Raw genomic sequence first — 26,498 nt, 5'->3', positions numbered from 1 at the left:
TTATTCTGCACTTACAGTCCAAGTCATCAACTTGGCCCTGCTAACACATCACCCACTCCTGTCTGGCTGTCCTCACCCGGGACCTCTCAGGTGCCAAATTTATCACCTTCCTTCCAGCACTGGTTGATATTTAAAATCTTGATTTCATTTTTCTTGTTCTTGTATACAAATGAAATGAAATTCCTGAACCAGGTACAGCTAGTTCTTTGGAGGCAATGGGTGAGACTATATTAGGTAACAGAGAGAGCTCATCTGAGAATAGCTATTTAGTGAAGACAATTTTCATGGCAGTTCATCTTAAGGATCTATTCTGTGATGTTCTTACTAAGTGTTGGAGTTGTAGAAGACACCATGTCTGGTCCCCCATTCACCACAGTTTATTATTATTCACTTTTGGGGAATGACTGGCATTGTTACTTAAAGGATGGCCCAGATGGTCATCCTATAGACCACTGGGAATGGGCTTAAAGCCCCGAAGCAGCTGATGAATGATGGAACATTGATCACTCACCTCATCCTTTCCCTGGACTAATCTTTCATCTGTACCAACCAATGGCTATCTATATGGAGAAAGAAAAATAACAGCAAGAGATGTAAGCAGTGAATGCTGCTCACCTTTGTTCTGTGGGGGGCTGAGCACTCTGGTCTGGGGCATGAGGATGACTTCAACACCTCTTGGTTGAAGCTTTGTCACTGATTGCTCCTGATCTGTCATTGTTGCTGCCCTTCCCATAAAGCATGACTCTGAGCAGGCAGATAAGCTGCCAACCTTCTCAGCCCTCTTTGTTCTATATGCCTTCTAGAGGCATTTTTCTGAATGTACTCAAGTCCAGTCATTTTTTAAAGGTAATTTAACTGTGGTAATGATCTCAGGAATTATGTGTAAATTTAATGTAAACTCATCTCCATCACCATCTTTTATTCCAGAAACACTTTTTCCCCCTCATATTAAGATGAAACCTTCACCTATGGAAGAAGGATTTTTTTTTTTCCTTAAAGCAAGAGAAAAGACGTGGAAGCATCCACGATAAAATCAGCCGCAACACAGCTTTGCTTTTCTACAGCTTTAACTGGGACCAGCTGTCAAGTTCTTGAGTGTTGAGGTGTTTGAAAAATCTTGACTGAAAGGCTCTAAGACCACAATGATGATAGGATGTTATGCTGGGAAACATTAGCCCCAATTCTCTCTAAAATGGTCATGCTGGAAAACATGGAGGGCTTTCTGATGTGTTTCATTCTCTCTCCACTATTTGGGTCCCCAAAGCGATCTTCATATGTGCCTGTGACTTCTTTGCAGGAACAAAATCAGCTTTTACATGAGATAGAAGTCACACTGGCCCCTGCTGTCTGATATAGGGGAGGGGACCCTATACATAAGGGGCACCAGCAGTGCCTCTCGAGTCCTAATTATTATTTTAAGCACCTGCCTTAAAAGCAGTAACAATCGATTTTAAGGAGGTAGATGCTGAGAGGCAGAAGGCACTGTAGTTATGTATACAAGCACCAGAGAGCCAAGCTGCCTGCGTTCAAATCTTGCCTCAGTCCCTCCCAGGCTGCGTGAACTTTTGAACAAGTTACTTTATCTCTCTGTGCCTCTATTTCCTCTGCAAAATGGAGCAAATACTAGTTCCAACCTCATAGAGTGGCTATAAGGATTAAAATTTGATACATAAAGTACATAGTAAATCTCAATAAATGTTACCATTAATCATTAATAATAGTTTTATTTATTCTGAGCTGCTTTATTACTCTAGTTTGTAGCATTTCTCAAAGTCAAAATGAGGAACTGTCAACTCAGGGACTTGCTTAACAGTCAAATTAAAATGTCATTAAAAGAAACACAGAAAGATGGGGTTACTTTGGGGTTATTTGGAGGTTTCATTGTTACTTTGGTGGCTTAGTACAGGACTGGTCTTTGAACTTAGCACAGTATAGTCTTTGTTAAAACATTAGGATTTTGCCAGCTGGGGTTTCCCTTTCCATACCCTTCCTAGGATCTGATTAGAATTTCAAGGATCATCTCCTTAATGATCTGTCTTATTAAATGATTGGATAGCCATGAACAGAATACATCAGTGAGAAAGAGATGTATTATTTATTTTTTTTGTCTCAGCATTAGCATATCCAATTTTTTTTTATGACTACTCTACAGCCTTCCATAGTTAACTTTTCTAAGTATACTCTGCTGCCATAGAGGTTTCTACAAAGAGGGATGATGCTATCACAGAGTTTAAAAAAGATTCCAAGTATATACATCCTCTCTCTTCTCACAGTTGGCTAATCTAAATCTGTTAATCCTCTCCTTAAAACTCTAGAAGTATAGGATTATGATAAGCCAGAGAAAGGGGGAAGGGGAAGGGAGGGTGTTTTGTAGGGGAACTACAATGGGGCTGGAAACTGCATTGTCTTTGCTTGTGCCCAGTCTTTTGAACCATGAATTGACTTTAGTTAGAAATCACAGCTTTTCTTTCAATTTCTTCCAATGGGAGGGAAAAGCCAGACCTGCCCACAGTTAATGAGATCTTGCTGCTTTAAATAACATTGGAAAAAGCAGTGCTGACTTGTTCTCTTGGAGACTACACATACAGCCCACAGTCTTGTTGGCCCTTTTCATTGCTGTCAAACATTGTTCTGATTTTTATTCCTTAGTGCATTATTGATGATCATCCCTAAGTCAGCACTCTTTTCTGGCTCCTCTTCTGTCTTTTGATTGCTTGTGACTTGTCTTCATACTCAGCTTCATTACTGCACGCTGCATGAGCCCTTCACATTCTCCTACACATGGCTCCCTTCCCTAAGATAACCAACAGCTTTATTTACACGGATGGCAACCTACCTGCACCTCATAATGACCTCACAGTGTTCCTTTCTTGTCCATACCCTTACCAGAAGTGTTTGGTTCGTCTCCTTCTGTTTCTTATTTCCCAAATCAATGTGACATTGATTTCACTCATTTTTACCTATTACCTATCTTAAAAGTCTAAATCCATTTCTGGTGCTCAGGTATCTAAGGCTGAAAGACAGCAAATTGCTATCCTCTCTCTTTATCTAAGAGGGAAGGAATGGAAATCTGAAAGTCAAATACTTTATGTTTCGTATGCAAGTGGGGAACTTGTGGTATGTGTTCCTTTTATAAATATAAAACATTTCTGAGCGTTCGGTAATTACAAGTTTAGAAGTTGCAATGACCAAAACAAAAATTATAGTAGCTGTTCCCTGGATTGCTTTGTATCAACATTTTTCAGCATGATTTAATTCTACCCTCCAGTCCTTAGAGACCCAGTATATCCTCACTGGAGGCTGTCTTATTTCTCCTGTCATTCCTTCAAATAATTGCTGATAACAGCACAAAAAAAAACTTTTTGATAATCATCACAATTGTGGTTGGCATTAAGGGTAGTCCGTGTTCCTGAAGTGCATGTTTAAGATTGTCTCTGCTTCCCCTACCCCAAGTAAGATTGGAATTTCTAATAAATCACTGTTGTGCAAGTTGGCAGTGTGCTGGCCATGTACATATACCAAGTGCATTCCAACCTAGAGAAATATTAGTGGAGACTTAGAAAAACTGTGACTGTGGACACTATGATACAAGTATTTGGCATATTCAGAATTTCCTTTCTTCCCCAAATACTGTGTTTTGTTTAATGAATAAGATAGACATCCAGATCCATTACAGCAGCCAGTCTTGGGCTGCTAAGCATTTTGAGTATAAGGTTGTTGTTAAAGCTATTGAACTTTTAAGATATTTCCTTAAAATGCCTTCTTATGGCTTGTGGTAGGCGCTGAATGAATATTTTTATCTCCTAATGCATGCAAATTAATATTATTAATTTATTATTTAATATTACTAATAGTAATGCATATTTTGAGTCTTTGAGGCTGTGTCTTACTATGTAAATAACCACTTTTTCCCTAAATTAATATCATGTGTCCATCAAGAATTCAATAAGGCTAATGGTTTCATTAAGATGCACTGCCAGGTAATAACACTGTAACCAGTGTACTATGGAAATAGGTAATGAAGGAAGACTGGAACTTCCTTCTGTAGACAGTCTCAAATGTAGGATGAACAACTTCCTCTTGATCTCAGATGATGTGCGGATATCCTGCCTGGTGAAGAAAAGATGGACTTGGGAACCCTGCCATGACCCTTCTGACATCAGGACACATTACAAGCTGCTTTTCCACTGCTAATTTTATTCATGCAGTGTTATGTGCAACACACAAGTACACAAACACAAATCAATTCAGAAGTTCCTCCCCTGAAGAAAGGCTTTTTCCAGTGTTGTTTATCTTCTGTGCAATAATAGCTCTTCCTTCTTCATTACCCTGGTGGTAAGAGAACAATATCAGGGAAGAAAAATGAATTTCCTTATAGAGTATTTCTTATCTGTTCAATTAGCACAACTAATATAGTGAGATACGGTGATTTCTCAATTAATGAGTCATCTGGAGAAAAAGCTGTATATATGGTTAGTTGCATTCAAACCCACACCCCATGCAGGCAGGTTGTCTTGACTAGATGAGGCAGAACTGCCTGCATGCCAGGTACTGTGATGTCCACTTTAATTTGTCTTAAACCTGGCAATGTACTTCATTAATTTTACATTCTGTGTGGGAACATCATTTTATATGGATGGTGTTCATGAAGACTGGCTCTATGTGCATAAAGCTTTTCATTTTAAAATGTATTTAAAAGGTTAATTAGACCTATTATTTAACATTTTAAATAATAGAAAGTTATTATTTTAAAATGTATTTTAAAAGCTAATTTGACCTATTAATATGTTCAGTCCCAATCAGCAAATCACACAGCTGTGAAAAATATTTTGTTTACAAAGCCAAACCAAAATTTTATGTTTTTCTTCCTTAACTTTGATATAAACACTAACATTTTTTAGCATGTATAAACATCATTATTAACTGGTGTCCTGTTAAAATTCCTTTTCTATGATAGACAGTCTGTGCTCTTAGGTGGATAAGGCCTAGATGACTGGCCTCCACCAGCATCCTCATCTCTGTCCCTGGTCCCCAGCTTTAGCCTCACTCTTACATGCTGGACCACTTCTGTGCAGCGCTCAGACTTGCTGTGCTTCTGTGTCTCATGTGCTCCTTGGCTACATGGAATGCTCCCACTCACCCAGCAGCCTCCCACTCCTCATTTAAGATGTAGATTAAGTGTTGCCTCCTCCTGGAATCCCACCCAGAACTCTCCATGGGGGTTGCCTCTGTGCTGATGTTGCACCTTGTTCCTACCCCTCCAACAGCACTCATGAGAATGTGTTGTAATCATTTGTGTATTAATCCGCCTGTATGAGATGCAAGGCAAGATTTGCATACTTGTGTTTGTATCTCCCCAGCATCTAATAGGAACACCAGTTTATGGTATATACTTAGAAGAATTTGTTTAATAACTGAATAATCATAGCCCACATATTAGAACACACATCTTCTTTAAAAATAAGTCATGGATCTTAATAGGCAACAGCTTGAATTTCCTCCTATGCAACTGCTCACCATACCATCCCCACTTACCTCCCCAACCTTGAACCCCAGCACAGAGGAGCCAGGTTCTCTGTGGTTTCCTCACAAGCTTTCTCATGATAAAATGTATAATCTGAGGAATCTTGACTAAGCACTTTTGCCTACCTCCCTCGGAGAGCTGAAAACAGTAGAAATTAGGATCTAGAAGGCTTTGCATATGCAAGTTGGGATGGAAGCAGGCACAGAAAGGTGGGATAGCCTAGCTTAAGTCCATATTTCAGTTTAGAAGGAAAGATCTAGGGCATGCTGTCAGGACAGGAGTGATCCATTACAGAGCGTGCTACCTCCCCAGCTTCCAGTGTCTGGGAGACAGATTGTAGAAGGGAGGGCTGAGGATGTCTCAGGTTTAGTGTTCTTGGATCAGAAGGTACACTAGAATGCCTGAACTCTTAATAGTCAAATTTTAAGAACAGAGAGAGGCTTCATCCCTGCTTTCCCCAATAAAGGAGAATAATTCCATCACCACTAGTTTCTATTTCCTATAATTTCTTTTCCTTTCTTTTTTTTTTTTTTTTTGTTGTTGTTGTTGTTTTTTGTTTTTTTGAGATGGAGTTTCACTTTTGTTGCCCAGGCTGGAGTGTCATGATGCAATCTTGGGTCACTGCAACCTCCGCCTTCTGGGTTCAAATGATTCTCCAGCCTCAGCCTCCCAAGTAGCTGAGATTACAGGCATGCACCACCATGCCCAGCTAATTTCGTATTTTTAGTAGAGACGGGGTTTCACCATGTTGGTCAAGCTGATTTCGAGCTCCTGACCTCAGGTGATCCACCTGCCTCGGCCCTCCCAAAGTGCTGGGATTACAGGCAAGAGCCACTGTGCCCAGCCTATTTCCTGTATTTCTATGCTATGAAATACAACCTTCTATTCATAATGAGAGTTTAAGGCTCAAATTTAATCGCAGATGCCTGGAAGAGTTAACATATTATCCTCAAGAAAAATATGCTGCTAGCTTATTTTCATTCACCCGTTTCATAATTATGTATGTGCACTTCCCGAGAGCTAGACACTGTGTTCAACATTGGGTGTACGGCAGTGAGCCAAATGGATCTCGTCTCTGTTCTCTTGCTACCTTGGCCTTTACTAGTTTGAGAAGGGAAAGAATTTCTTAAGCATCTAATAAGGTCAGGAAGATTTCTTCTGTGAGATGAGGTGAGTAATGTAAAGTGAAATCTGGAGATCAGAAAAGACAAGCTTTTTGTAACTTCACCCAGATCGGCTCTTACCTATCTTCATCTTTGAGTGGGGGAAATAGCAGCTTCTGAAAAAAGTACTTCCTATTCTTGGCTACCAGGTACTCGCAGGTCTTTCATTTGTTAATTCCTTAGTGCCTGTTAGATGCCAGCTCGGTGCTGGATAATGACTGAGAATCTAGAGGTGACAGATGGGTCTATTGTGAAGGAGCCTCATTCCCGCTCCCTTGTAAGCAGAGTGACCACATCACTTTATCATCCAAACTAGGGCATTTCTAAGAGTGTAGAATAAAAAGGCACTTCTTGCAGAGTGATATAAACATACCTCCTGTAGCTGTGCCTGCTACATCTTCTTCTTAGGGAATAACCTATCAAAAGTCAGTGCTACCTCTTGAAGGAGATTCTGATGCTTTGTCAGCCAACTTGTGTCTCCTGTTTTTGGAGGGGTCAGTGCTGTAACTGTAGCCCCCCAAGATGGGTAGAAAATATTGACAGACATTTTATATGGCTTACATGCCTTTCTGGAGAAAAAAATTCAGCACTGAATTTTTTTATTAGAATATACTTCTTGAAACGTATATTCTAATACTCAGGATTTAATGCAAACTAAAAGGATTACTAATCAAGAAAATAAATACTTGTAAATAGTTGTACACTTATACCATGCAACAAATATTGAGATGCCTATAACAAGAATGTTCAAGCCATCTTCTCTGTGTGCTGTGGCAGGACTGGTCAGGCTTTAACTTAGTATACATATTTGATGTTTACTAACCTTTCATTTCACAATGACTCCACCAGCTGTATCTTGCAGGTCGCCTAGTGAGTCTCAGTTCAACTAGCCAATACAGAAGAAATTAGAATTAGAAAAATTCTAATTTTTTATTAGAATATTTTTATATTCTAATAAAAAAATTTAGTGCTGAATTTTTTTCTCCACAAAGGCATGTAACCCATGTACTTCTTTCTGGCAAGGACATCAGCACTGAATATTTCTCCCACCACCACCCTAACCAGGAAAAGCTAACTAGCTACCCATGACACCCCTTATATTATCTGCAAGATCTCTGTATGTTGTCTTTCAAGGAGAGGTGTGACTTACCGTGGGTCTGAAAAGCAGGATGATGGCAGTGGCTGTGGGAGGGGTGGTGGAGGGAGGAAGTTATTGGGGTGATCTTTCAGATTTAATCATGTGTTAAAATGAGACCTTTGCTCAGCAAAATAAGAGTTAAAGCTGGAGGTAAGAAGTAAAATTCTGCCAAACCAATCCCAGCTTATTTTCTTGCAGCCATTAATAATTAACTTGTTTAAAAATTTAAAATACAAAACAAATGTTAAATTGAATATGACACTGGTACAAGAAACTTTTTTATGAAGCATTTGATTTTTTTTGTATTTCATGAGTTTTTTTCACATTCCTAGAATTCTTCTCTTCTTCAACACTGATTGTGAAGTTTCTGTAAAAAAGTCCCTTTAAATATTTTACCTTCTTAGAGAAACTATATAAAACACTCAGCCAGTTTTCTTATACTTGATCCAAACCAATCCATCAAGAATGGTAGAACGAGGAGGAGCAGGATAATATTATTTGGGGAAAAGTCTAAAGCAGTGCCACTTATAATGTGGTCCATGCACTGGCTTGAGCCATACTGCCAACCACATTATTAAGCACATTGTACAGTTCAGCTGACTTTTCTTCTTGGTAGTAAGACTTTCTCAATGAAGGAAACAGTGGTTGACATACATTCTGGTGCACACTCCATACCTCACGTGAACCTGCAACGAATATTTTGGCAACTGGCTACTTTGAGTTTTCACTGGTCTAAGGCACAAAGAAGGTGATTTTCTAAAGTCTCATATTAAATATTATAAACAGGATTCCATTTTAGGTCCTTCATTTTTTTTTCTTTTAGTCTGTGGCCTAACCTAGAGTGAGGTTTTAGTTCACATCCTTGAATTGATTTGATTTCTTATCATTCAGTAAGTGAATTCTTCTGTCTTACCCTGTACCTTTTACTGGCGGTTAAGCCTTTACTTTAAAGGCTTTGGAAGTTACTACATGTTAAAAAAGAAAAGAAAAGAAAAAGAAAATGATAAAGTAGATAGATATCCTTCTCCAGAGCCGTGCCACATAATATAAACAAAGGCTTGGCTCCTTCCTCCTCCACGTGACTGGCCACATGTGTGAGAGCTCTTCTGCTTGGACAGCTGCCACCATGTACTGGGCTCAACTTGAGGTTTCCCTGGGCTTTGTGCGAATGCCAGATGGCTCTGCCTCAGTTGGCTGCCTTGGCCCATAATTTAGGTAGCATTCCTCATATCAGTAGATTTACTGTCTTATTAATTTTAACATTTCCAAAGCTTTCCCAATCCAGAAGCCGCTAGGTTAAATCTCAAGCTGTGTATGCCCTATTAATAGGTGACTCTCAAAGCACCTCTCTATAAAATGGATCAAGGTAAAGTGAGAGTGACCATATGAAAAAGTTGATTCTGGTTAGTTACATGTTGCTTTTTCTTTTCCTTTGGCATAGTTCTTCAGACTGATTAGAACTTTTCTGGAATTCACGTTTCATATGACAAGATCATAAAGATAGCTTGAAGCTTATCTCCATAAGTGTTTGTGTTTTAATCAAGTGATTATGTGCATTAAAGGAGACATGAATTATTTCTGGTCTTATACATAGACTGTATTGCAAAACATTAGGCTGCTGTTTTAATTTGTAGTCCTAGCTACATGTGAGCCTTCCCCCAACAATGGTTGTGAGATTGTCATTAGATTCCTAGATTATTTTGCTTTATATGCATGTCGTCTTGTTAATTTTCCCAGAATGTGCTCCTGGATGTAAGACTCTTCTCTTGGCATCCAGACATGTAGTATGGTAAATAAGACCTTCTTGCTGTAGACAGAAAAGGGCTGGGAAGACTTTGCTTTGTGCCTCTAGAAACCAAAGTCGGATGGATTCCCTGTGTCATATAATTTCTTCCCTCCGTGATGTGATTATTTCCTTCTCATTTCCTTTGTTTAATTATATTCAAACTCATGACCTACACAAAGTCCGTAGAAGAAAGTGGAAGTTTTTGAACTGCACAGGAAGCTCTAGCACACTTTCCAAGATGCAGAATGATGCTGCTTGAGCTATGCCTGATGCTTCTATGTATATGTTTTATTCATCTACTAGATGACCTACAAGAATGCCTGATAGGCACTCTGAGAACGTTTTACCTCTCGGATTAAGAAACACTTATGTTTCCCTAATAAAGACTTCTGTTTCTTTTTAGAAAGAGCCTTCTACCTAACTTAGCAAAAACATACTTGTATTTATGGAAATGCTTACTTATATTGTCAGAAGATAGCCCTAAAAAGACTTCACCAAATATGCACATGGAAAGATGCTCTTTTAGAGAAATGCAAAGTAAAGCTACTGTAGGATGCCACAATAGAGTTATTAGAATGGCTAAAATTAAAGACTGACCACACTAAGTATTGGCAAGTGTGTAAGTTCCAATATATAGACTCTCATATGCTGCTGGTGGGAATGTAAAAATGGTATAGTCACCCTGGAAAACATGTTGACAGTTTCTTAAAAAATTAATTAAAAATATTTCTATTATGTGATCCAGCCATTCCACTCCTGGGTATCTACCCAAGCGAAAAGAAAATGTGTATCTATGCAGAGTATGTATGCATGAATGTTAATAACAGCTTTGTTTGTAACAGCAGAACTCAGAAACACCCAAATACTCATAATGAGGTGAATATATAAACAAACTGGTATAGCATACAATAGAATACTACTTAGCAATAAAAAGGAATAATTGATTCATTGATCAATGATTTATTGATCCATCATGGATTATGATTGTATTTTTTATTGATCAATAATTCATTATTGACAAGTAAAATAATTATGATATGTGAGAGGAGCTAGATAAAATGAGTAGGTACTAGATGATTCTGCTTGTATAACATTTAGAAAGTGCAAATTAATCTGTAGTGACAGAAAACAAATCAGTCATTTCCTTGAGAAAGCAGAGGATCAGAAAGAGGAAGGTGGGAGGAATTATAGTTGGACACAGGAAAACTGATGGACCTGCTCATTATCATGATTGTGGCGGTGGTTTCACAAGTGTGTACACATGTTCAAACTCACACTTGAAAAACATGCAGTTTGAAGTACGTCAGTTATACTTCAGCAAGGCTGTTAAGCAAACAAAAAGCCTCACCCCTAAGCTGTTTACATTAGTATAAGAAAAGATGTTAGGAAGTATTTAGGAAAGTGGTTGTTAATATTTCAAAGGACATGGTCCCACTTATAATCTGGTAAATGCCATGAAACCACTTTAGCAAAAATTAAACTGAGGAAATTATGTCAGTGGAAGAGATCAGAACTGACTCCATCTTGTTTCTAACCTTTAAGATGTCCTTGTTCATTCCTGTCAGTAGGCCAAATTAACTTTGGGAAGGAATTTAGTTCATAGTTTAACTCCGAAAATTTTGTTTCAGAGTTAACATCCTCTCCCCCGCAGCCCCCCCAAACCACCTCTTGCCTGGGAAACAGTCTGCCTTTGTAGGATTAACATATTAGTTACAAGATTAGAGATTATGGTTTAGGGACCTTGCAGCCTCTGCTGCAAGAGTCTGAACCTCCCCAAATTGCTCCTGGGAATAACATCACTATTGTAAAACCTAAGGTCAGTGCTTGAGATATTTTGCAGACCCTGCACTCAGTGCACCAGCTGGCATCACCCAGACTAGTAATCTGGCTCAACCAGTTGAGCAATCCCATCCAGAAACAGAAGACAGCAAGAAAACCTCAGTTCAACCCCCAATGATTCAATCTCCAACCCAACCAATTAGTACTCCCCATTTTCCAAAATTTTCCCCCTCCTCAAAATTATCCTTAAAAACTCCAACCCCAAATGCTCAAGGGGACAGTGAAACTCCAGTCTTCCACAAAGCCAACTCTGTGAATTACTTTTTCTCCATTGCAGTTCCCCTAGTCTTGATAAATTGGCTCTGTCTAGGCAGTGGGCAAGGTGAACCCGTTGGCAGTTACAGCCATATACCCTCTCCCCAGAAATGTGCACACGAAGTTTTGCCTACAGTTCAGAGATTCCCAGACTGAAAACCCCTAGTTAAGACACCTATAGAATTCTTCATCATTTTCAAAGAAACAAAGTACTTTTCAACAGCTGTGGCTGCCACACAGCAATCCCCTTTGTTTTTTCCAAAGCAGGTAAATTAATTCTTACCTTCAACTCAGATGAATTTGGGGTATTCCTGGTAAACATGACTTTATTTCAGGTTTAGTCATTTTTCATACAGTATTTGTATTTCTACTTTCTTCATCTTCGTTCTGAAGAGGAATTAAACTATAACCTTACTAGTACGTCACTGCTGTAAGCTAAGTGAGGATACAATTTTATTGATTACACCACTTCATTGCTTTCAAGATGAGCAATAATAACATAATGATTATTGGACACTTCTCATTACCACACTGTCAGCCAGTTCATAAAACTGTACCTTAAACACATTAAAGGAAATTCAGGATCAAAATATCAATTTTATGGTTATGTTTTAAAGGACAGAGTCAGTATCAGCCAGGTTTGTTATGCCAAACTGAATCAGACATTTGCACTATGCCCAAGTAATACTAATAAACTGGAATTTACCTGAGCTGTAAGGAGAATGGCAGGTGTATTTCTCTGTTTTTTAAAAATTTCTCAGACATTCCTTCTTCTGTATGTAAATAAGACTAATATTCAAGTCTGTTTGACATTTTCATTTTAAAATATGCATACTCATTGTACCTGTAACATTCCTAGAATTGTAACCACCCCATGGGTTCTCTTTGCCCACTGCACAAATAAAGACCACAGCATTGCAGTAAAGAAAGAGTTTAATTGATATGAAGCTGGCCCTGTCATGCAGGGAAGAGTTATTACTCAAACCTGTCTCTCTGAAGGCTTGTAGGCTTGGGATTTTTCAAAGGCAGTTTGTTGGAAGGGATGTAGGTGGCTAGAAATGGGTGCCTGCTACTGATTGGTTGGGGCAGAGATAAAATCACGGGGTGTCAAACCTGTCCTCTTGAGCTCACTTGCTTCTGATTAGGGCCTTAAGGGCAGAGGTTGTCAGGTCCAGGTGGAGCCATGGATGTCAGACATGCAAAAAACCTCAAAATCTCAAAAAGCCAATATACAATAGTGATGTTATCTACAGGCATGGCTGGCAATCATTTATGTCTACACCTTACCAGAATTCAGGCTCCTCTCCTCCCTCTTGCCTGGTGTCTCTCATTTCCTTTACAAAGGCGGTTGAGCTTTTGGGAAGGCCTGTTATCATCTAAACTATTAATATAACCTATTTTCCAAAGTTAGCTGGTCTAAGCCCAGGAAGAATTAAGGCAGCCTGAAAGCTAAAGGCAAGAGGAGGGGTTGGCTAGATCAGATCCCCCATTAATAATTTTTGCAAAGGCATTTTCAGAATTTCTTCTAACTACTGTTTTATCTCACAATCCAGACTTCTAAGTGAAATGCCAGGAAAAATTATATGTAGTATAGTCACTTCTTTTCATTATTATTTGCACTCTTATAAATTTGATCATGAGAAACATCTCCTAAGGTAACTATACTGTGTCCTTCCCTATAGGCAGAGTCTTATGGTTTCCCAGGAAAAGATAGAGAGGCACAGATTTGTATGCAGGCAATTTTTTAAGGAGTGCTTTCAAGATCAGTATCTGTGAGAGAATAAAGGAAGTAGAATTTGGCAGATAAATAATTGTGTTTGAACTGTAGCAATTGCTTCCTTTAGCAAAGAGAGGAATGAAGTTGACATGACTTTTAGGTTTGTCCTGCCTTAAGGCAGTGGGGCCTTTTTGCTATCATGACCAGTCATTCAGTACAGGCTGCCTTACGAGAGAGAGCATGAACTTAGCCAAGACAGCTCTCTGTGGCCATGGAGAATTCCCAAAAAAGAACTAAGCTAACAGTTACCAGCCACCAGTAATACCAGCAGATGGCAGAATAGTTGCCTCATTCCTGAAGAGAAGATCTGGGCAGCACACCACAGTATCCACTACAGTCCACCTTTTGCACTACTTGGATCCACCTTGGAATGGTTCTTCTGGATTGCTTGATCTTTTTTCCTGGGGGAAAATTATAAGAGGGAAAGTTAGTAGTGTGAGTTATAGTCCTTACAGCTGGTCTTGAGGCCTCTCTGATACTCCTTCATCCCCATCATCTACATTCTATTGGAGATTTCCTCTTCCAGTCTCAGTGGTTTATGTGGTTGGGGTGGCCTAGCCTTACCTCTGAAAAAACTGAATGAGAAATGCTCAGTCTTTTAACTCATGTTTGCCTAGGATATGATACCAAATACCTATTTGAGGTGAGCCAAGAGTAATTATTTGAATTTTGTCTTTTCCATGATGAGTGATGGAATGCAGAACTTTTAATAACAAAATCTTTAAAGACTCAGGAAGGACAGGGTGGCCATCCTGGTTCTCCATGAGTCCATGCTTAATTAACATTAGACATATTAACTTTTGAATACAAGTTGTTTCTCCAAATTGGGTGCATAGCACTGATAGCTGTTGGGTTATCATAGGTAATTTGACTTAGACCATGGAGTTCATTCAAATTGTATATCTAAACAATTTCAATATCAGCTGATTTAGTATGAAAATCAATTTTTGTTCTACTTGAGTTAGCAGTTTTATAATCTAGTCAGTCTTTTCATTAAAGTTCCAGGAATTCTTACCTAGTTGAAATGATGTGATTCTAAAGTTATTAGAAACCTGTATTCAAGAGAGCTTTTAGGGTCCTTTCCATCTTTTCCTGAACCTCCTAAAAGACACTATACTCTAGCATTTTGCATGCTTGTGAAGTTTTCACAAACTGCATCAGCATTAAGCACTTAACCATAGAAATGACTTTAAATAGTTATAGTTAAAAACACAATTGACAAGGAAATTTAGTTATTTCTGTGGTCTGCAATAACAACATAATAACCATAATTATGATTGGTAGCATATACTCAGACATATTAGAATTTTTAAAATCCCATACTATTTTGACACATATTAATGTCATTCACTAAAATATAACCTGAAGAAGATTAAACTTTTTTTTAAATTTACAACAGTGCTTCCCATGTAACTAAACATGTTAAATAATTGTTTGCCTTTCATTTAGATGCTTCAGAGGCCCTGTATAGCATCTCAGAGTTAGCGGTCAGAAAAGATAATTTTGAAGCTGAAATTTGATTTTGGAAAGACTGTCAAATATGTTAAAGGTTCAAAACACTTGATATTATGAAATAGAATTCCAGATTACCATAGGTCATTCATTTAGCCAAAATGGTGACTCAAAAAAATTTTAAAGGCAAAAACTTTACTCATTGATAAAGGGAAGACTTAGATTTTCAAACAATTTGTCTCGTCTTTGCCTTCTTTTTTTTTTAGTAGTTTATTCAAAAGGCAAACAAAAATCTTTTATTATCTTTTAAAATTACATGAAAATTTATTTGAGAGAAAGCCAAATTTTACCCTTGTGTTAATGTACTGCAAATGTCCACCCCGATTTTTAATAAAACATTATAGACAAATCCTTCCAATCTTAATCAGTTTAACTACAAGGTGAGATTCTCATAAACCTTATATAAGCCTTTACAAGTTTTTGTTAAAGAGCAGATTAGTGCTTTAAGATAAGTGCTGTTTGTGCTTTTATTTAAATGCTCAATTTATGGAAAAACTGGAAAATATACCTTTAAATTTAGTCAAAATATTCACACATAATTTTTTTACAAGATTAATTTTTATAAACCTTCCACAACTGTTCAAACCTTTAGCTTATTTTTATTTAAAACAATCCTTTAACCCTCTAAATTAGGCAAAATTTATATTCCCATGCTGTCTTACAATCTTTTACCAAAAACAAATTTTATTCTCCTCACACACCTTGCATGTAAAATTATTTTTTCAGTAGTCTCAGTCACATGTTATAATGGTAAGTCCAGCAACTTTTACTTTTGATGCATAATTTTCTTTCACAAATCTTTTCACAACTTACATAGACCATGCTTGGACTGTTTGACTTGTTCTGAATACCCGTCTTTTTAAACAACCAGTTATTTTACTTTAGGATAAGAATTTACCACACAAGATCCTTTCTTATATAATATCCATTTTCTTTATAACCTTCTTTGCATAGCTGGGGGCCTGGCTAATTCTGCATGTCCGTAGGCCTTATCTAAAATCTATTGCTCCAAAATAGGTAAATTGAATAACTTTCATATGACCTTAAAGCATTTAGCAAACCTAACATCTGACCTGCCTAATTTAGTCCAAATGTCTTTATTTTACCAATAATCTTTAAAGCTGTTTTTATTTCCCAAGGATTACTAAAGTTACATGAACCAAGGCATTACATTTTTACTTTTCTGACAAAATATTTAAGCACTTATGTTTAAGCTAATTAACTAGAGCTCTTTTATACAACATTACACACACAACACATATATAACTACACAGACAGACAGACAGAAGATCCAGTAGTTGTAAGATTTTTTTTATTTGTCAGTTTTTGTTGTAATTGGATTACTGGCTTTAGGGTGGAGTCCTTGGAAGAACAGGGCTAGGAAAGCATGCAGTTCCTAAGGCCTAATAAGCAGGCACAGCTAGAAGGTAAAATGGATACCCCCAAATTAAGGGTCCCACTTTTATACCAGATCCTGGATCCCCAAAAGACCAGAGCCTTAGATTTTGAGGGGGATTTATCCATGGAACCCTAATTCCTGGGGTTCCATGAGGAAAACAGGTTTTTTTTCCAAATGGGGTCTCTGACACCTCCTGTTTTTCCCAAGGAGTTCCAGGGTATTAGAGCTTCAATATCTACTTTGTTATTAAGCTGACTTTTATATATAGTGCTTTAAAAATGAAAAAGTCCTTTTAAATCTTTTATTACCCAACCCTGGCTAGGCCCAATGGCCAATATTTCTGTGGTCAGAGAAAGGAAAGTTTAAGATGGTTCATGGAGGGGAAGAAAATTAACAAATGATAAAGGTCATATGGTTATCAAACCAGAAAGTACTCATTCCCCAACCAAGGAATTGAACCCTGAACCTGAGGCATCATTGAGAAAAGAGAAAGCAAGGCCACATGGTTACAGGTCAAACTTCTAAGGACATAACTGGCCAGTTTGCTGGGCTGTCTTGAACAGCAGGCTTATGGGGTCCTAGACACACATTTTATCCTAAGATACCTCTCTTCATGGCAGAACAATACAGAAAGACACACAAAGCATACCAGATTTATTACAGCTCAAGATCAGCCTCATATTTCTTTTTTTGTAGTCATTAAAACTTTACAGAGAGATAAACAGTGACTTTTACCATTGACTTACCCAGTTTGTACACAAAGAGGCCAGAGTCTAACTGGTAAGAAATTCTTGCCCTTTTGCTATCATGCCAGGCTTCTTGGTTCCCTTTCCCTGAGCAGCCCTAGTGACCCTGCTTGCCACACTGCAGCCCTGGGGACCAAGCCACATCATAAAGGAAAATCATCTTTTTGTTGTTACTGTTTCATCAACCATAGTCAAAAACCTCTCAATTTTGCAAGTTGCTGCCCAAGGGGTTGCAGGGGTAACCCAATTAACATTTTTCCATCTGGCCAGAGCAAAATACATGGGGCAAAACACATTAGCCATTCTGCCTAGAACCCAGTATTGAACTGGCAAGGCTCAGACTTGCCCCTAGTGGAGCCCCGTTATCTTTAAGCCATTTTAACCAAGAGAGATTTTACTGAGGGGAGGGCCTCTAACTCAACCCCATCCTTTACTCAGGTAAAATGTACCCCATTACTTATCCAGTGTCAGCCAATAGGTGCTGCAGTCATTTTCCTTTGGATTGGGATAGTAACTAAGCTGAAAGATTAGCAGATTTAATTTTTCATTTTTAAATACACTTCTATGCATTGTTTTTATTCAGAACATTCCACTCTTAGTTACCTTTAGTAAGAGTTTGCCATTTCTATAAGACTCCACTGCTTTCTGTGCCTAATGTATAAGCCTGAAGGAACTCAGTTTTTCAGAAATTAAGGGTCACATTTTTACCTAAAATATTGGCTTTACTCTTGGGTTCCCTTGATTAACTTAGCCAATAATTTTTTTCCTATGTGCGCAAGAAAAATGAAACAAAGGGGTAGAATACAAAAATCCCTGCAAATTTTTAAAAGTCAAATTTTATACCCCTAGAATATTATCATTTGCTACCAGTTTCCTTCTGACCTAGTCAGATGTTAAGAGGCCTCTAACTTGATCCAGGCCAGTCAGTTACCAGATTAAATCCATTCCTGGACCCAATTCAATTTCTGTCATGAATTCCAAACCCAGTTTGGATCAGAAATTTGCTCAAAGAAATTCTGAGCGCTCAAAACACAAATCCATGGATCTCCAAAATCCAAGAGAGAACTTACCCATCATCCCCAGATGCTCTGAGAGATCAGTGGATTCAAGTGGGCCCTGCAGGTACCTTGCATGCGTTCAGTGTTCATGGGGTAATTAGAAGCTTTTCTTCAGGTCCCACTTCTGACAACATCTGTTAAAAACTTTAACCAAATTAAATTTGAAGGAGTTTAATTGAGCAATGAATGATTTGCAAGTTGGTCAGCCACCAGAATCACAGCAGATTCAGAGAGACTCCAGGGGTGCCTTATGGTCAGACAAATTTATGGACAAAAAAGTAAAGTAATGTACAGAAATTGGAAGTGAGATAGAGAAACAACTGGATTGGCTACAGCTTGACGCCTGCCTTATTTGAGCACAGTTTGAATGCTCAGCAGTGTGTGACTGGTTGAAGTACTGCTGCTGAGATTGTCCAGGACTCAGTGATTGTTACAGGTGGATACTCCTAAATTAGGTTTTCAGTCTTGTCTACCTATTTCGTTAGGTTATACACAAGGATATATTGTTTACCTATTTCGTTAGATTATACACTATATATATTTCGCAGTTCATACACGAGGATTCAAATATAGAAGTACAGAGTCCTTCTCAAGCCATATTTAGTTTGCTTTAACAGGGCAAACAAATGGGATTATTGTTTAGGAGACATATTTGTAGAAACTTTCCAAAACAGGAATAATTCTTTTTTCAGAAATTCTTAATTTGGGGTTCTCAGAGTCTCAGAATCCTCTAAATTGTATCAAACTTCTGTGTGCATGTGTCTGGGGAGAGGGCCTAGAGGATATTTATCAACTACAGTGAACTAGACATTGTACTACACACTGGTATCACAAAAATTCATTTTTCCATTTATTCATGTATTCAACACAGATTGATATCCATCTATGTCAGGCACTGACAACATCGAACAAAACAGAGTTCCAGTATTCATTGGTGCTCATTTTCTGGGTATGTGGAGTAGGTGAAGGGCCTCATCCAAAAATAATGTATAAATATCTAGCATGTTAGGTGGCCATAAATGCTATGAGAAAGAAAAATTCTGGGGAAAGAGAGTGTGAGGGGTTGCTAGGGGGTGTTAATAGGGTAGCCAGGGACATTTGAGCAGAAACTGAAAGGAAGGGAGGGAGGCAGTCATGGAGGTCATGGAGGAAGAACATTTCTAGGAGACGGAATGGCAGATACAGAGGTTCTGGGTGAGCCCCTGCCCTAAATGCTCCAGGGTCAGCATGGAGGCTATTGTGGCTGGAGCAGGAGCAGCAAGAGAGAGAGTGGTGAGGGATGAGGGCAGAGAATGAGCAAGAGGCCTTATCAGGTGGGCTTTGTAGACCATTGTAGAGACCATGGCTTTACTCTGAGCTGGAAGGCCAACTGAGGGTTTTGAATAGAAAAGTCACATGGTTGGCCAGGTGCAGTGGTTCACACCTGTAATCACAGCACTTTAGGAGGCCGAGGTGGGTGTATCACAAGGCCAGGAGTTCGAGACCAGCCTGATGAACATGGTGAAACCCCGTCTCTAATAAAAATACAAAAATTAGCCAGGCATGGTGGCACATGCCTGTAATCCCAGCTACTCAGGAGGATGAGGCAGGAGAATTGCTTGAACCCAAGGGGCAGAAGTTGTGGTGAGCCAAGATCGTGCCACTGCACTCCAGCCTGGGCAAGAGAGCGAGACTCTGTCTCAAAAATAAATAAATAAATAAAGTCACATGGTCTTTCTACATGTTAGAAGCCTCCCCTGCCCACTGGGTGAAGGCTAGGCCATTGAGGGACCAGGGTGGAAGCAGAGAGACCACAGGCTACTGACAAGTCTAGTGGCAAGTTGGTGGTAGCCTCAGTTGGAGAGCAGCAGTGGAGGTGGTGAAAAGTCATCGGTTTCTGCATATGTAGTTGTATTTTAAAGATGCATGTTTTACAAAGATGAATGAGATTTTGTCTAGGTTTTCAGAGTTTGAATCTAATGGGGATATCAGATCTGTAACAGATTATTTCAATACACAATGGTAAGAGCAGGGGCAGAGAGCTGGACAGGGAGGAGTTATGGAGCCTTTCCTAGGAAGATTCAGGGTAGGAAATGGCAAAAGATAATAAGCTGGAGTGGTTGGCCAAGGCCAGACCATGGAGGGTCTCACTGACCATCTTAAAAATTTGGACTTTATCCCGAAGTTAATGGGAGCCATTAAACAGCATTGTTCAAGGAGGTAACACACTCCAGTTCTCAATCTACGTTCTCCAGTAACTCGGGTGAGTGTGAGAAAGAGGGCTCTGAGGAGGTAAGGCTGAAGGCAAGGAAACCAGATAAGATATTGCAGTCGTCGAGGGCAGAGAGGAATAATTTATTAATCACTTGCTATACATCAAGCATTATTCTAAGCACACTATATATGTTAATTAATCCTCAAAACAAACCCTATAGGGTAGGCACCATTAATATCTTCATTTCACCAGTGACCAATGCATGGCCTTGAGCACAAAGAGGAGGCTAACTAAACTTCGTTCAGGTTTATGTAGGTCACACAGTTGTGAGCAGGAAGATTTCAAGCCTGGTACCCTGGCTCAGGAATTCAGGTTCTTCTACACTGTGCTACAATGCATCTCATGAAGATAAGAGCCTGGAGATTTAGGGGAAGTAATGGGGTGAATCTTTTATTTTGTCTCAAACTGAGTAAGTTTTCTGTATGTGTCACTGTATTTTAAAGAAATCTAATTAGAGTAAAATTTTAATTTTATGTTAGTGTTCCAGCAATATCCATAAGAAACCTACCCTCATACCATCTCCTTTTCTCCTTACTTAGAGCTTGGATTCTCTCTTTCTCAAGGTGTCTCTTTGGATAAAACAATATTTTGAAGTCATCACCTTGTTAGGTAACCCAAGACCATGCTTTTGTCTAATGTTAGCAATTTCTTACTATTGGAAGTAGTACCTTAGACTCAGTGTTCATCTTTTCCTCATAGCTTGTGTTTGGAAACAGCTAGAATTAAGTGAATTAACTCACTGTCACCAGAACATGGGATTATTGTGAAATAAGCTGGTATCTTGAGAAAAAGTGTATCTTTTGGCTAATTTCTCAGAATATAGACATAGACTGTAAGTAGTCATTATATAACTTATTTTTCTGTCAAAATGTAAAAATTTTCGCAAATAACTTAAAACGTAACTACCATTTAACCCAACAATCCCATGACTTGGTGTGTATCCAAAAGAAAATAAATTGTGCTACCAAAAAGACGCATGCACGCGTATGTGCATCACAGCACTATTCACAATAGCAGAGACATCAAATCAACCCAGGTGCCTGTCAACAGTGAATTGGGTAAAGAAAATGTGGTACATATACAGCATGGAATACTACACAGCCATGAAACAGAGAAACTGTGACATTTGCAGCTACATCGATGCACCTGGAGGCCATTATCCTAATGAATTAATGCAGGGACTGAAAACCAAATACCACGTTTTCACTTGTGAGAGCTAAACATTGAATGCGCATGGATACAAAGAAGGGACAGACACTAGGACTGACTTGAGTGGGGAAGGAGAGAGAGAGGCAAGGGTTGAAAAATTGTTGGGTACTATCCTCAGTTCTTGGGTAACAGGATCAGTTATACCCCAGACCTCAACATTACACAATATACCTAGGTAATAAACCTGCACATGAACCCCTGAATCTGAAATAAAAGTTGAAATTATGTTTTAAAAATTTGGAGAATTTGAGTAGTGCAGGGAATGTATGTAGAAAACAGTGTCTGGAGTATGCCTGACTTAGTTTGCAAAAAGTATTGGCTCTGCTGCCTTGCCTCCAGTGGATTGCCCCCAGGATGATCTTATTTCCTTCTCTGTTTATATTCATGGAAGTACTGAGCATCAGCGTCTTTTCCATGTGGCTGTTAATGATATCATTATAGTTTCGTAAAGAACAATACTTACCATACCTTAGGCCAAATGTTCTCCAAAAATAAAAGTAAATAGAAACTTTCAGTCCTGACAGGTATTCAAGCCTCTAAAGTATTATACAGAGAAACCAAAAAAATAGAAAAAAATTAATTGTTCGCCCAAAGATGTCCTATAGCCCCAGTGACAGGGCTTGAGGGCCACAGTCCCTGGGGCCTCAGTGCATATTATTGGTGTCCCTGTTTGCCCAAGTGACAGAGGAAGATGGGCTGGGAAGGGAGGGACTAGCTCGAAGATAGCATAGTGTCTGCAGCAGAAACCAAGGGGCATGAGTTTTGTTTGGGAAAGCTGGGAGGGATTTGAAATGAGTCAATGGCTACTGAGCAAGCAGGCTTCAGAAGCCCCATATTTTCTAGAAACTTGAGTGCCTAACAACACAAAGGTCAGTGTTCTCAGCATAGGCTCAGGCAGCTCTAAAGCAACAGCTAGCCCTACCTATCCCTCCCTTCTCAGCTTATATTCCAGATAAGAAGCATTTTTATTTTTGAAATCCAGGTGCACAGTCAGGAGAAGGGAGGAAACAGTGACACCCATCTTTTTAATGAGCATTGCTACTGGAAAAGAAATTAGCATCACCCTAAATTTTATGTGATGTCAGTTAAATGAAGGTGTTTTATAGCACTTTACAACAAATTAGAATCAACCAAATTGAAAATAAGCCTGGCAGCTGGGATAAGTAATCAGGTAAGTGGCCAGTTTTGCTATTTTTGCTTTGAGCTGAAGACAGAATTTGAATTTTTAATGTCCCAGAGATGTGAGAATCACAACTGGGGAGCGTGGTTTCTGGGATGATTGTTTAAGATGTAGGCAGCTCCATCTTGCCCTTCAGTCTCCAACTTGCTTGACATATTCCCTGGAAATTGGCCCTCGTATATATACGTGTACACCAGAGAGAGTGTTGTGAATTAGTGTAGGCTAGAGCTCTGCTTTTGGCTGAACATTAGCGAGCAGACTGGAAATAGATGACCCAGAACAAGGCAGTAAATCATCCACATTAACCGAGAAACTCTAATAAAAGGACTGAAATTTATATGAAGAATTTATGGCCACTCATGAAATCAGCCCAAATCAGAGAAACTATTAGAATACTTTTATGTTTTAAGAAAATGGGTACTGTGTTCATTTGCTGTAATTTGCATATAGTCAGAACGCCCTGACATGATAAATACTGGCTTTGGTGGACAGGGTTTTACAGCAGAGCTTTGTGCTCCATGAGCCAATGTTTCTTGCATAAATTACTTGATGATTTTAGTGTCTAAAATATGTTCAGAAAACTGTTGAAAGGCCACAGGAAGCTTTGCAATGCTAACCATTCTGGAATTGGCGCCCTGGGATATACCTGATATGTGTGTGCTAGCTTATATGGGCAAAAGGAAGAGGAAAAAAGAGGCAGCAGATGGGAGGGGTAAAAATGAAACCGCACATCACTTGGAGTGGAAGTATTAAAAGGGCAACAAATGAAGATAAAATGATGCTTGCAATTATGGTTTATAAAGAGAAATAGGCCATATTGAGTATATAATTTTCCTTTTTTCTCCTCTGCAGCTGGATTAAATGAAATAAACTAATCTGCAGAAAATCCATGTGTCTAGGTTGTTGTCAGTCAACCTTAGAGAAAAATTAAATTTGCACAGATTTTGTACTACTTTACACTTACAAATTTTCCACTTGAAACACTTTTCTCAAAATACTTATATATATGTTTACTATTTTATCTTAAATTTTTTTATCTAAAAAATCAGATAAGTTTTCAATACCTAATTACCGAAGCAGCAGATAAGAAAAAAAGTGACAAACAGGACATTCTCCCATAATTTCTTCAGCAGTAACTTCTCGTTCACTAAGCAGTAGCCCTTATTTGATTTTCAGGACTTTATACTTCAGGTGTGGATATGGAGAAAGTAAGTTTTAAGTTTCTATCATCATTACCTCTTGATAATTCTGTTGAGAAACAGTACCCTGAGCCAGTGGAGTAAGTAGGAAAAGCTCACTTCTCTACTGGGGTGTCAAATATATCATGACACCATGGAGAACAAGGACAGATCTCCAATGAATTCAGCTAATACTGGTAACACATCTGCAGCACTGAGCTCCAAACTGACAGCCTCTAGTCTAGTGCTTGACCCTGTTCAGCGAACTTGGGTATTATTCAAGGTGGCACTCCCCTGGTTTGACAGGTCATTGTGCTCTGAAAGCCTTAAAACATGCACTTGAGTTGTAGAGGTTATCCACTGTATTTTGTTGCTTTGATAAAAATGGGTTCAGAGAATTGAGTGAATTTATAGGACAGGAGTTCAAATGTACTGACCTTCTATTTCCAGAGAAAGGTTCCCCACCTCCCCCTCCAACCCATTACCTCTCTTCTTTGTTTTGTACTGCCCTCTCCTGGCTAATACATTTCTTAATAATGAATATTTAGAAAAGCCAAGTGGTGGAAACCCTGGGACCTCCTATCATTTCTTCTTTCCATTAGAAAGTAATTGCAGATTTTATTATATGAAATGCAGAGTTGACACATAGAGGTTAATTCAGATGTGCATAGGTACAAGTTGCTGAAATGATATCAATTATTGCAGAAAAATATGTGTATGAGAATAATTTGGTCATTTATATGGACTTTGCAATGTTTATGAAAGAAATGATTTTGTAGTTTATTGCATCATTAGTCAAATTTTCTGAGTCATTGATGTGAAAATCCAGTGTTATTGGAAATAATTTGGACCCTTTCTCTGTTTGTATTTTACAGTGGCTGCTAATTTACAGAAGATTGTAGATGATCCCAAAGCTTTAAAAACATTGACATTTAAGTTGGTAAGTGGAAAGTTATGGAAAGAAGGAGGTAATATTTTGCCATGCTGTGCCAGCAGGGAATAATAATCTAGTTTAATAACCTACTCTATAATTTTGATGTTGTTGTTTTGTTTTAGAATCAATTTTTGCATTTGGAAACATTTGCCTCTGTAACATTAGGGAACATTTTCTGATTGTGACTGGATATGTTCTCTTCTGTGAGCTAGCTTGTTCTTTTATAATCACACTTCTGACTGAGAGTGGTCATTTGAGATCTTGAAGCCTAGGTCATTTTGCTTGCAGTTTATATCACAACTTGACCATAAAGGCAAAATTACACTGAATTCAAAGCAACACTCTTAACAAAGCTTTCCTAAGACAAAAGCCAAGTGGTTATAACTTAAAAATAGAGGCTGATTGTTGTAGAAATGATTTAGGTAATTGGAAGCAATTGTCCAACAACTCACCAAAGGCTGGCGAACAAAGACAACATTTTACCTCCACATTTAAAATCATAGGAACAGATTTTTTGTAGCGAGGAGATACTCCAACAGTTATGCTACACTCGTAGATTTTAAACATAAGTACTAGGTGGCCACAGAGATACAGAGTACTGGACATTCTGGGGTCACTGTAAGGCCAAGATATTGGTGGTCAGAAATGGAGGTAAGTCCAGATAGTCAAAAGTGACCATTTTCCTAAGTTTTAGCAAACAGTACATTAAGACACATTTTCAAATCATAAGTTAATTTTATTAAAGGCTGGTCAGAATCCCACAAGCAACTTTAGATCTAGATGACCAACACTTTGCTGTGCACAACATATAGCAATGATCTTTTTTATATTTGTTAAATTAAATGGAAAATGTGGGTGACCAAAAATGCTAAATGATTAGTTACAGTAAATGTGAGCCTGGTGCTAATTAACTTTCTGGGTCTTGCTTCCCATCTAATTTTAGATATCTAAGCTGTGTGATAAAAGAAAAACACAAAAGATTTTCACAGAAAATATAAATCTGAAGGAATTCTTTTTGCTTTGATAAGAAAGTAGCATTTTATTCAGATGTAGAGTGCTAGGGAAACAAATGGGAAAATTCCTCTTTTGGTTTGGAATGACACAGTCACCTCTTAATGTGTGTGTTTTGTTTTGTTTTTTGTTTTTTTTTTTTGAGAGTATATTGATGAGAAAATGGCTTCCTCTGTCAAGCCAATGTATGTTTCTGTATTCATCATTTTAATGCCACCTCCAGAACATTTTCCTAATTTCTAATATGCAAACGAGTTAAGAATCTGAAAATCTCATGCTGGACTTTTCTCATTCTCTTATAAAAAGAGGAACAGTAACCCTGGCCCTTTCCTACTACTGAAGATTTTGTAAAAACAGGCACTGTAAAGTCTCTAGGTAAACCATAAGAATAATGTAAAACTCTCCCTCATCTCTTAATCAGTTTATATGTTTCTTAAATTCTCTCTGGATTCTGTCCTCTTCCCTGCATCTCCATTTCCTGCATCTAAGCAGGATCCTCTCATCTTCAGAAACTAGTCTTCCTGCCACCAATTTG

At 38.4% G+C, this 26,498-nt stretch overlaps 1 protein-coding gene across 1 annotated transcript in view; it reads left to right on the top strand.

Moving 5' to 3' along the window:
* The window catches only part of STK39 (serine/threonine kinase 39), a 317,234-nt gene that overhangs the window by 273,867 nt on the left and 16,869 nt on the right, over window positions 1–26,498 (top strand). Inside the window, exon 17 of the mRNA XM_032286623.1 lies at window positions 24,894–24,958. Coding sequence (XP_032142514.1) covers window positions 24,894–24,958 — 65 coding nt within the window. The remainder of the gene's footprint in view (window positions 1–24,893; window positions 24,959–26,498) is intronic.

The sequence above is a fragment of the Sapajus apella genome, unplaced genomic scaffold (assembly GCF_009761245.1).
Source record: "Sapajus apella isolate SASKATOON/1434 unplaced genomic scaffold, GSC_monkey_1.0 scaffold18, whole genome shotgun sequence".
Classification (NCBI taxonomy): Eukaryota; Metazoa; Chordata; class Mammalia; order Primates; family Cebidae; genus Sapajus; species Sapajus apella.
Note: the sequence above shows the minus strand (reverse complement) of the source record. Positions and strands in the feature narration are given on the sequence as shown.